General features: G+C 43.4%; 1 protein-coding gene and 1 non-coding gene across 16 annotated transcripts in view; one reads left to right on the forward strand and one right to left on the reverse strand.

Moving 5' to 3' along the window:
• The window catches only part of CDC42BPA (CDC42 binding protein kinase alpha), a 322,452-nt gene extending 312,063 nt beyond the window's left edge, over nucleotides 1-10,389 (reverse strand). For all 15 annotated transcript variants that reach the window (XR_005986974.1, XM_041750305.1, XM_041750332.1 and 12 more), the window contains exon 1: nucleotides 9,733-10,389. Coding sequence is in view for 14 of the 15 variants with exons in the window: in XM_041750305.1 (XP_041606239.1) it covers nucleotides 9,733-9,910 (178 nt within the window). In the remaining variant the exon portion in view is untranslated. The remainder of the gene's footprint in view (nucleotides 1-9,732) is intronic.
• On the forward strand, nucleotides 3,978-4,085 carry LOC121474789. Its single transcript, XR_005983529.1, has one exon. It is a non-coding gene; the product is annotated as a U6 spliceosomal RNA (small nuclear RNA).
• Nucleotides 10,390-12,984: the final 2,595 nt, after the last annotated feature.

The following is a 12,984-nucleotide window of genomic DNA, read 5'->3' on the forward strand; positions in this document are numbered from 1 at the left end:
CATATATGTTAGGCTATACTACTGACCTTCTGATGATCTGTTATTTTACTGTGCTTCATAGATATTGTCTTTTTTCTTTTTTCTTTTCACAAGTTGAAGGTATATGGCAGCATTACATAAAGCAAGTCCATCTGCACCATTGTTCCATTTACTTTGTGTCTCTGTGTCACATTTTGGTAATGCTTGCAATATTTCAAACTTGTCATTATAATTGTATTTGTCATGGTGATCCAGTGACAGTAAAACTGTTTAGGGACACTGCAAACCACGCCTGTAGAAGATGGAGAACTTACCCAAAACATTGTGTGCATTCTGACTATTCCACCAACCGGCCACTGCCCGGTCTCTGTCCCTCTCCTTAGCCTCCCTATTCCCTGACATGCAACAATACTGAAATTAGGCCAGTGAATAACCCTATAATGGCCGCTAAGTGTTCAAGTGAAAAGGAAGAGTCGCCTCTCACCTTAAATAATAACTAGAAATTACTAAGCTGAGTGAGGAAGTCATGTTGAAAGCCAAGATAGGCCAAAAGCCAGGCCTCTTGTACCAAACAGCCAACTTAAGAACACAATGAAAAAGTTCTTGAAGTAAATTAAATGTGCTACTCCAGTGAACACATGAATGATAAGAAAGCGAAACAGCCTTGCTGCTCATATGGAGAAAATTCCGGTTGTCTGGACAGAAGATCACACAGCCATGACATTCCCTTAGGCCAAAGCCTAACCCAGTGCAAGGCCCTGACTCTCATCAATTTTGTGAAGCCTCAGAGAGGTGAGGAAGTTGCAGAAGAAAAGTCTGAAGCTGGCTAAGGATTGGGGTTCATGATGTTTAAGGAAAGACGTCACTTCTACAGAAATGGAAGGTGAAGTAGCAAGTGCTGCTGTAGAAGCTGCAGCGAATTATCCAGAAAACCCAGCTAAGAGAATTTTTGAAGGTTGCCACACTAACCATCAGATTTCAATGCAGACCAAACAGCCTTACACTGGAAGAAGATGCCATCTAGGACTTTCATAGCCAGAAAGGAGCCAATGCCTGGCTTCAAACTTTCAAAGGACAGGCGGACTCTCTTGTTTGTTAGCGGCTAAGGCAGCTGTGACTTTAGGTTGTAGTCAATGCTCATGGGCCATTCCAGAAATCTTAGGACCCTTAAGAATTATGCTAAATCTACTCCACCTGCGCTCCAGAAATGGAACAAAACCTAGATGTGGAACAAAACACATCTGTTTACAACACGGTTTACTGAAGATTGTAAGCCCACTGTTGAGACCTACTGCTCAAAAAAAAAAAAAAAAAAAAAGATTTTTTTCAAAACATTACTGCTCACTGACAATGAACCTGGTCACCCAAGAGCCCTGATGGAAATGGACAACGAGATAGTGTCTCGTTGAGATTTCATGTTTGTGAGCACAACATCCATTCTCAGCCCTTGAATCACGAAGTAATTTTGACTTTCAAGTCTTATTATTAAAGAAATACACTTCATTAAACTATAGCCGCCATAGATTGTGATTCTTCTGATGGATCTGGGCAAAGTAAATAAAAACCTCCTGGAAAGGATTCACTGTTCTATTGCATCTACTCTAGATGCCATTAGGAATATTTGTGATTCATGGGAAGAGATCAAAATATCAACATTGACAGGGGTTTGGAAGACACTGATTGCAAGTCTCAGGGATGATTTTGAGGGGTTCAAAGCGAGGAAATCACTGCAGGTGAGGTGGAAAGAGCAGGAGAACTAGAATCAACAGTGGAGCCAGGGAATGGGACTGGCTAGCCACAATCTCATGGTAAAACCTGAATGGGGGATCCCTGGGTGGCGCAGCGGTTTGGCGCCTGCCTTTGGCCCAGGGCACGATCCTGGAGACCCGGGATCGAGTCCCACGTCGGGCTCCCAGTGCATGGAGCCTGCTTCTCCCTCTGCCTGTGTCTCTTGACTCTTCTCTCTCTGTGTGTGACTATCATAAATAAAAATAATAATAATAATAAATTGCTTTAAAAAAAAAAGAAAATATGTTTAAAGAAAAAAACCTGAATGGATAAAGAGTTGCTTTCATAGATGAGCAAAGTGATTTCTTGAGATGGAATGTACTTCTGTTGAAGATGCTGTGAAGCTCCTTGAAATGACAATGAAGGATTCAGAATATCCCCATAAACTGAGTTGATAAAGCACCAGTAAGGTTTGAGAGGACAGACTCCAATTCTAAAAGAAGTTCTATCATGGGTCCGATGCTATCACAGCATCACATGCTACAGAGAAATCCTTCATGAAAGGAAGAGTCCATCAATGAGGTGAACTTCACTGTTGTCTTATTTTAAGAAGTTGCCACAGCCACCCCAACCTTCAGCGCCCACCACCCTGACCAGTCAGGAGCCACCAACATAGAGGCAAGACCTTCCAGCAGCAAAAAGATAGCAACTCCCTGAAAACTCAGATGATGGCTACCATTTTTTAATAACGTATTTTTTAATTAATGTATCTCCTTTTTTTAGATATAATGCTATTGCCCACTTAGTAGACCACAGTATTATGTAAACATAACCTTTATATTTATATGCACTGGGAAACCAAAAAATTCATTTGAATCAGTTTACTATGATATTCACTTTATTGTGGTGGTCTAGAACCAAACCCTCAGTATCTCCGAGGTGCCTGTAAATATGTTTTTCTCTTTAATAAAAAGATGGTATTTTCTAGTTTCTTTACACCACATATAAATAGGTGTTGACACTTAAACCCTTACTTTCACATACAGTGTTGTAGGTAATAGGGAAATTCCACACGACACCAAAAATCTGAAACCAACAGGTTAGCTAAAATATTATAAGCTTAGATAAAACAATAATACTCTAATGAATTCTAAAATTGCCTAATTTGCAACGTGTTAACAATTATAGTAACTAAAGCTACAAAAGATAAAGCAAGAATTTCTGTATTTATTGTGAATTCTGTATTTATTGTGAATGCCTATACTTGAAAAGCAAACTTAATTAAAACACAAAAGGCCATAAATAGTCTTCTCAGTAATTTCAAGGACGGAAGGGTTGACAGCCCTGGTTCATTATTTTATATCTAATTTCACTGTATTTTATAAGGTGCTTTTCCTAGATGCAATTGTTCATCCTCATCACTCTTAGGCTAGACCACCATGATCAAGTTTCTCTCTCAGGTCACATGACAATCACACAGAAGACAATTAAAAGTCCACAACCACTAAGTAAACGACAACTTCTTCAGGTTTAGATTCTCTCTCAAACCACAAAGTACCCCAAAGTTTCCCAAAATTATCTCTTTCTGACCCTTATACAAGGCTCACCATGACCTCATACTAAAAGTACATTTCCCAAAGGGTGTTCCATGGAATACTGGTTGCCATACATCTTCCAGATATTCTAAAAAAAGATGGTTCTATATTCATACCAACTGTATAAATTCTAGGATAACTGGGAGTATTTCTGATGTTTAATTTTGTTTAAAATAGTTTCCCAAATTTCTTTAGCCACATAAACATCTCCCTCCCCTCCCTAGCCACAAAGCACCTATTAATATTCCCTGGGTTTCCAAAACACATTTTGAAACTAGGGATGGTGCTAGAGTAAAGAAGCCCTAATTCCAAAATAGAAGCAAAGAATTCATAGCAGGAAGAATTAAGGGGCAAGCAGCAAGATGGGAAAGTGGGGAGCCATGGGAGCCAGGTCTTCACGCCTTCTGTTACCACAAAAGCTAAAGTGCTGCTTTCCTATAGCAGCAGATAAAAAAGCATTAGAAGGGGGATAGGAAAGCTAGCTAATATAGGGCTAGCCATTCCCCATGTACTAATTGGAAAAAGGAAGTGGACACAAGAAAGAAAGTATGGAACAGCTAGCTAGGAAGAGCGATTCTGATGCTCTGATGGGCATCAGTGGAAAAGAGAAAGAAATTCCTCTTGATCTACAAAAGAGTTTTGTATGCAGTGACACAACAACAAAAAAGGCATTCTCTGCTCACTTTCGGCAGCAAATATACTAAAATTGGAATGATACAGAGAAGATTAGCATGGCCCCTGCACAAGGATGACAAAAAAAAAAAAAAGCCATTCTTATATCTGGGATGACCTATAATTACAGTATGGGTCATTCAAAAACAAATATCATTATGTAAAGAACTTCTTGACTCATTAACATACAGCAAAAGCAACTGAGCAAATACTTGGCCATAACTTCTGAAAACTTGAAGTCACTCCCACTGGTAGTTTCATGAGTAAAAGGATCAGAAAATCCATGGAACTAGCAAATCCTTCTCACTTGCATCTATTCTAGAGTTCATCTGGAGTAATGGGGAAGATATAACCAAAAACCTAATACCAATGTCTACAGGTCACATGATTATCCCTCTTGTTCAACAAACTTCCAACTCTGACAATCAATAAACCAACATCCAAGAGCCCAAAGTCAGAAATGGAAAAATGTCAAAGGAAAAGGAAATGAAGCATCAAAGACTCAAAGACACTACAAAGGAATGAAGTCAATTTCTCTGTTCACTAAGTTCTTATAAATTAAACATATCCGTTCACAGTGCAGACTTAAGTAGCAACTCAGGACACCACCATATTCACACTCATTTTTATCATTCACCCTTTCTCCCATTCTCCAACCCTCCCTTCCAAGTTTCTTGCCCCTACCTAAACTCCTCTGTATTAACTTCTTCAGTCTGTCCCTAACTTTATCATGTCTGCTTTTTGGAAAAAAAAAAAAAAAAAAAGGAATTACATCATCTTTTTGCTGTTAAAATATTTTAGCTTCATCTCCACTGAAGTTTCAAACTTTTAGGATCCCATTCCACAACAGAAATACAGGAAAACACAAGAGTTTTCCATGAAAATACTCTTTCTAAACGCAATGTCCTTGATTTTTTCGATTCTGATCTATTTAACTTTTTAAATGCTTGGACTTAGTAAATTGATTTTTAAAATCTATCTAAACCAACAGGATGAAACACAATGAGCTACATACACAACATAGCGGCAAAAGATTTCAGAGAAATGTTTTGCCTGCCATTATAGAGTAGTGTAGTAAAATATTAATTTGTACCAAGTAAGGTTCCCTACCCTAAAATAGCTTGGGCTTACTCTGTAATACTAATCAAGTCCCAGGAATTATGAAACATTTCATAAAATTGCCAACATTATGCTATTTGTTTTTACATTGCGAAGGTATGCCTTACATATCCATATGAAAAATAAATTACTAAAAGTCTTAAAACCGTTAATCTTAATATCCCCATTCTTGCTCCCCATTCTCTTCCTAAAAGAGAGAGACACAAAATACCATATGATTTCACTCATATATGGAGTCTAAAAAAACAAAGGCAAACAAAGACAAACAATAAACAGACTCTGAAACACAGAACAAACTGATAGTTGCCAGAGGGGAGATGGATGGTGGGCATGGGTGATACAGATAAAAGGGATTAAGAGTAGTTTTATCTTGATGAGCACTGAGTAATGTACAGAATTGCTGAATCACTGTCTTGCACACCTGAAAATAATACAACACTGTATTGTTAACTACACTTCCATTAAAAACAGAAACAGAAAACAGAGAAACGGCTAAGTAATAGCCACCACTTATCGAGTATGCCTCTACCATGTACCAGCATTGTGCTAGGTCAAAAAATCATACTTCCTCACTGTTGTTCTTACACTAGAATATTAAGTGACTAGGATAAAGGAAACGAGTGCTCAATCTGTATTTCCAATGACATTTATGACAATCCTAAGGACTAACACAAAAATAAACTTAATCAATTATATGAAATGAACACTTTGATAGTTTGGTATGACAAATTCTCCTAAAGTAAAGCTAATAAGAAACAACAGAAGTGTAGAATGAAGTGTCCTAGAAAAGATTCAGATCCTTCTAATCAAGTCATCATCACCTCACTTAATTGACCCACATCTGAAAAAATGTAAGTTTTAAAATTACCCAATGAAAGGAAAAGTTTAAACCACAGTACCCACTGAAGTGCTCTAGTAATAAGTTTATTATTAATCTTTTGGATATATCTTATGGATATATACACTAACCTATAAAACTATTAAGGATAATTTTAAACGAAAGATTACAAAGTACAAGATTCAAAAAGCATCAAAAAAGTTATCCACGTACAGATAGCCTTGTACACATCTTTTGTATTGAGTAACAATATCTTACATCTATTCTTTAAGTACGTTGGTAAAGAACTGCCAAAAATTTCAATTTCCCATTTTAAAATAGAGAGTAGGGATCCCTGGGTGGTGCAGCGGTTTAGTGCCTGTCTTTGGCCCAGGGCGCGATCCTGGAGACCCGGGATCGAATCCCACGTCGGGCTCCCGGTGCATAGAGCCTGCTTCTCCCTCTGCCTGTGTCTCTGCCTCTCTCTCTCTCTCTCTCTCCGTGTAACTATCATAAATAAATAAAAATTAAAATAAAATAGAGAGTAGCCAATTCAATGAATAATGCACTCATTTAGTCACTGCTAGCAACTTAGTTTATAATATAAATGTTATTTTTACTTCCACAACTCTTATTCAAGAGTTATACTACTGATATCAAAACTATTATTTTATAAACAAATGTACAAATCATTATCATTTCACCAGTTAAAAAACAAAGACACAAAAGTCTTTCAAATCTTACCGGATATAACTGGGACATATGTATTATTAAATTTCATAATGGACCTATGGGCCTAAGGCACTCTTATCCCCTTGCTCTACTGCTAGTTGCCTTCATTCCTTCCCCCTCTCTAGAACTCTACTTATTACCTCGCCCCAACCATCAGCAAGAGCAAGGAATGCTGCCCTCCCTCAAAACAAAAACAAAAACAAATCTGAGTGAAATGCCAGTTTTCTTATTCTCATGATACTGTAATGAACAAAACATTAACTATACCAATATAAAAGTGAAACGGACCATAACTAGGAATAAAGTGAAACTGATGGAAATGAACCAAAAAGCAGACAGAACCTTGGCTGACTCTATTTTTTAAAGTAGCCTATCATCAGCAAAAAACTAAGGCATAGCAAGCAGGCATGTTCATTAACATAAACAACCAAACACAAATATATAGCATGTAATATAGAGTATTTAACTACTACTGCTCTACTGTTGCAAATATTGGGTCTTTTAAAACTAAAAATTTACAATCTAAAAATTCTATCTTTTACCACAAATCATAATGATCATATTTAAACCCTACAAACAATCCCTATAAATTTCCAACACCAACCAAAAAAGCAATGTTTAAGAAATTAAACTGAGGTCATTTCACTATCTGGAAACTTCATCTGTGTTTTTATATAATGTTAGATACTAAGAATCACATAGGACATTTCCCCAAAATGTAGTAATCAATTCAGACACAAAACAACAGCTGATCTATTTCAATACTTAAATGGAGAGAACAGACTGGGATTCTCAACCTAAATTCTCAAATAACTTTAAAATAATAAATAATACAACTCAAGATACATCTTTTGACAGTTTTTCCATTCTTAACTTTTTCTTGGTCCTTACCCAAACTTCTGCAGTTGATAACTCCCACTTTCAAGACCTCCTACTTAAAAATGCCTGACTCGACACTGCCTAGCCCCACAGCGTACAAATTTCTCAAAAATTCTAGTCTCTTTTTCTCCACTACAGAGAAAAACAATACAAATTTACTGGAGACTGTACATTTTTGTTACATTATATCAGACATTATAAAAAAAAAAAAAAAGCAGAATACCACTAAAACAAACTGTGCAAAGTCCCTGGTTTGAAATTACTTAAAATATATTAAGAAAAATAAAATATATTTGGCCCAATACTTATTTGACCTTTGGCTTATTTGGCTTAAGTTAAATATGCATAAGCAATTTTTTAAATAGAGATGTAAAAAACAAAAATCCAAGAAAACATCTTTAGTGAAAAACATACACAAATTATTCTGGCAAAACAACAAAATACCTTCTTATATAAAACTACTATGTAAACTCTTAATAACCAAAAGGCAACTGAGGATAGGATTTTCTCTTTTATCATAATTTTAAAATTATACCTATTACTGATACATAGAGTTCTCCCATCATTTTGTATATGAGAAGGAAGAGATTCTAACAACAATCATGATCATTGACAAAGAGTGTCGCTATGGAACCATAATTCAAGAACTGAAACTGTAAAAGTACCTAAGCCTTTTTTTTTTTAATTTTCAAAAGAAACACTTAAAAAAAAAAAAAACCTCTGAGTGTAGGAAACATGAAATGTAAAACGACGTATGCTTTACAAAATATTTTACTCTATGCATAAAAACAAAAGACATACAAAACCAGTACCAAAGTCAATCAAAATGGTGTTACTCTTGAGACAGATGACTTAGAATTCTTACATTCCTAGTATGAGCCTGGTAGTCTGTTTGTAAAAATCATCCCATTCACACTTAGGAATACACACACATTTTAAACACCTCATGACAAGTTGCTAGGAAACTTCTGATACTGGCAAGTTAAATAATTAAAAGTATCCTAAAGGCCATCTTGAATGTGATTTATCTGAAAAACCAATTTTCAACAAATTTCTAATCAAATAAATAAATAAATGAAATAACCACCACTTGACTTTTACTTCAAGACAATCGAGCTTTACTGGGAACAGAGACATTTTAGGACACCTTCCAACAAACTAAAATTATTCATTCGTATTCCAAAGATACAAAACGCTTCTTTAGCTAAAAGCCAATGTACCAACACAGGTGCGGGTGGTGATGCGGGTTCTCCCAACAGAGACAGCCGCTGGATGCTGGAATGTGCTCTCTCTAACAAGGGAAGCAAAACTGAAGCCAAGCCTTCCAGCTTGAAGGTCACATGGACCTACTGCGCTCATCTCTGATCTATTCCACTACAGCGGGTCTTCTAAAGCTCATCTCTATTTAGGGAAGTGAGGACAAAAATCTAACCGGTTTAGGTTTGCCTTAGATTTATAATCTATCTAACCCTCAAGTGGGAGCTGTTCCCAAACATTCTCCACCAACTACTATCACAGAATTTTTTGACTATTATGTCATGCTATTCTACAAACATGACAATTTTTGGAAAGCCCATGTTTAGTAGTTTCCTTTGCTTGCACCACATGGAGATGAAATAAAACCCCGGCCGAACGCCACCTTCCAGATCTCATTGACCTAAGTAAGACATTTTACTATCTCCTCCCATTTCAAGAGTGATTCCCAAAGTCTGGGAAGGAATGTTTCCACCAATAAATACCTTTCCACTGAATGTGTGTTATTCCGCCATGCGTTAGGCAACTGTAAGCAATAATCCATTTTGCTCATCACAGAATTATTCAAAAATCTCTGACTGCTGACCTAAAAAAAACTTAAGTTCTCCCTCCTGAATTCCACATCAAATCAAGCCAATCATTGAGCAGCATGGTTTTAGTCTTGGGGAAAATATCTACCAAAAACCTAAAAAATCTGGAATAACTGGTATCTATTTCTTCATTGTACATGCATTTATTTTTTTTCTTTTTTTTTTTTTGTACATGCATTTAAATGCACGGCCGGTACCCATCATGTATTTAAGTCTCTGTTATATTATAAACACACGTTAACACGAACACGATAGCTACCTCTCCGTGTGCCGATTACAGGGTCGACAGCTTCCTCCGAGAACTCCTCGCCAACAATTAAATGCTAATGCCCACCCAAAGGGAGCTTGCTGAGAAACACAGACTCACCCCATTCCAGGTATTCAAGAATGTTCTTCTCCCTCCGCAGCGGAGAATTGTTGCATTCATCGTAAAGGCAGATGAGGATGTCCAGCAGCGTCTCCACGCTGAAGCACTGCCCATTGGTCTGAGCCGGCCCGTCCAAAATGAACTGCTCCAACTGCCGCAAGCGCACTTCTCCAGACATGGTTGCTCGGGGGGCCGCCGCCTTCCACTTCCAGGAGCCGTGCGGTTTGCACTCGGGGACCCGAGAGCCTCCGCTGTCAGAGGCGCGGTTTGCACAATCCGCCCCTCGCTCCGCACACGACGGTCATGCACCGCGGGGGCTGGGTGACACCCCGCCGCGCCAGGAAGCTCACTTCACCCGAGCGTCTCGGATCCCGCACCCGGGCATGGATTTGCGGGGAGGAGGGGGGAAAGTTACCGTAAAAGGGATCTTTAACGCATCTTAGAACGAAGAATACAACCGTGTGCCGTAGGTTTAAATAAAATAATAATTAAAAGTACGGCGAACCCAATAGTCGGGATTGCTTTTTTTAAAAAAAAAAAAAGAAAGAAAGAAAGAAAAGAAGAAAACCACAAAACCCAACTCTTCTCCTTCATTCAAAACGCAACTCGTGCCACACCATCCCGCAACGAATCCGGCCGCATCGTCCAGGAACGGGGTCCGATCCGCATCAGCAGCTCACTTCCCAGGAAGGAGGAGGACGGGAAGGGAGGAAAGCCCCAGAAGGTACATGGGGGAGGGAAAGGCTCCGCGCTGCTGCAAAGGCGGCCGCCGCCGCTGGGAGAGCGCCCCGGCGGGCGGGGAGGGGGCGGCGGCGGCGGCGGCGGCGCGGCGCGGCGCGGCGGCGGGAGGGGGACCGGGTCGCGGCCAGGCCCCCGAGGCAGCCCCTCGGCTCGCCGCCCGCCCGGTCCCGCCCGGAGGACGCGCTTCCTTTCTCCTCACGGCTCGGCGGCGACTCGTCCCCGCCGCGGACTCCGCGCCTCACTCCTCATCGCCCTCGCGGCGTCCGCCGGGGCCTGACGCGCGGCGCGGCCGGGAGCGCAGGCTGCGGCGGCGCTCGCCCCGGCTCCGGGGGCTGCGGCTACTCCGCCGCCCGCGCCCGCCCCATGGCGGGGGGTCTCCGGCCGGGGGCCTGCGCCGCGCCGGGCGGACAGCCGCTCTCCCCCTTCGGCCGCCCCGAGGCTCCCGACGCCCTGGCGCGGGAGGGCGGGCGGGGGCTCCGGATTCACAGGACGCGGGCGGCGCCTTCTCCCCCTTCTTCACGCCCCGGGGCTCAGGGCATCTTTCCCCGACGAGGCGCAGGAGGAGGGGTCGGAGCCGCCGCCGAGGCGAGCAGAGGCTGCGGCAGCCCGGCTCGCAGCCACTCCCTTCCTCTCCGTCCCACCCCTCCCCCGCCTTCCCGGCCTGGCGCGCTCGCGCCCTGGGCTCCGCGGGGCCCCCGCCAGCCCCCACGCGCGCGCCGGCCGGAGGCGCGCCGCCGCGCCCGGATCCAAGATGGCGGCCCGGCCGCGCGCGCCGCCCCCCGCTCCCCGCCCCGCCCCCGCCCGAGCGCGCGCGCGCGCAGCCGCAGGGGTCGAGTGCCGCGGCCGCGCGGAGCAGAGGGGCGGCCCCGGCGGGAGGGCGGGGCAGCGGCGGGCGCGACGTGGAGCGCGGGGGCGCGGGGGCGCGGGAGGAGCGGCGGAGCGCCACCTGCCCTCGCGTTGGCCGTGGCGGGGCGGGGGCGGGAGGAGACGAGGGGCTGCCCTGCGGAGCCCCGTGCGCGCCCCCGCCCCCGCCCCCCGGATGCGGTTCCCGCGTGTCGTTCCCAGGACGGACGCAGTGACACGCTCGTGTGCGCCAAGGGCACAGCGCCCACCTCCTGCCCCGAAAGTTCCCCGCGCGCGGCACTGCGCTTCCTGCCCGGGGCCCCTCCGGCGGCTGCCGGTCGGACCCCCGGCGCTTCCACCTACGGGGGAGCCGCGGTGGGGTGTCTGCTCGGGGGGAGCACGACCCCCGGCCCCGGGGGCGCCCGCGCGCGGTTGGCCCGGCGGCACCGCAGACGCCCGCGGACCGGAGCCTCTCGGCGGCTGAGCGGCCCCGGCGGCCCCGGCGCACAGGAGCGGCGAGGGCCTTCCCGGTGCCTCGGTGGTGGGAGCTCTGTTTACACGGTCCTCCTGCAAGCCCCCCACCCCCCACCCCCCCCCGCAATGAAATGTATCACCAAACTGGGTCACTGCCTTTCTGTCATTTCCTCTCAAAATTGCCATCTCCTTTATCCTTTTTCTTTTTTTCCAAAATACAATTATGTGATGTGCTCTGCCTATGCCCGCGGGCCAGTTATGTTTTCTATTAATGCCCACAGTGGCATCTTTTTACATCTTCATAACACGGAAGCTGAAGAGCAGCTAGAAATGAAGCCTAAGAAATGAAGGCTAACAAATTATTCAAGTTGCTGCGAGTCGCAAAACAACGATGAATTTTGTGTGAAATCTATGCTCGCGAAGTCTACGCTCGCCTGGCATCATTTCCCAGGTGCTGCTCACCCAAGTGTGACACTTAAACAAAAGATCAATCGTTTCTAGCCATGACATCGTTATGTGTGTGTGTTGACTGATTATAAAAGTAATAGGCAAAAACGAGATGTGTAATCCTAACATAATATTTTGGTGTTTATTCCCATGCATTTTAACAAAAGTGATACATAATAAAAACAATTATATAGCCTCCTCTTTTTTTTGTTGTTAAATATTTTTTTTTATAATTTTTATTTATTTATGATAGTCATACAGAGAGAGAGAGAGAGAGAGAGAGGCAGAGACACAGGCAGAGGGAGAAGCAGGCTCCATGCACCGGGAGCCTGATGTGGGATTCGATCCCGGGTCTCCAGGATCGCACCCTGGGCCAAAGGCAGGCGCCAAACCGCTGCACCACCCAGGGATCCCAAATATTTTTTATTTATTCATGATAGACATAGGGAAAGAGAGGCAGAGACATAGAGGGAAAAGCAGGCTCCATGCAGGAAGCCTGACGCAGGACTCCAGGATCTCCAGACTCCCAGGTCTCCAGGATCACACTCTGGGCCAAAGGCAGGCACTAAACCACTGAGCCACCCAGGGATCCCCTATAGCCTCCTCTTTTCACTTAGCAATATACTATAAACATCCCTTCAGGTGAGGCCAAGACATTTTAACACTCCTATCTGACCTTGGAAGTGGGGTAGCAAAGAAAGAAGCCATTTCGTCTGCCTTTCCACCATAGAATGGGCAGACTCTAGG

This window comes from Vulpes lagopus, chromosome 1, assembly GCF_018345385.1.
Source record: "Vulpes lagopus strain Blue_001 chromosome 1, ASM1834538v1, whole genome shotgun sequence".
Classification (NCBI taxonomy): domain Eukaryota; kingdom Metazoa; phylum Chordata; class Mammalia; order Carnivora; family Canidae; genus Vulpes; species Vulpes lagopus.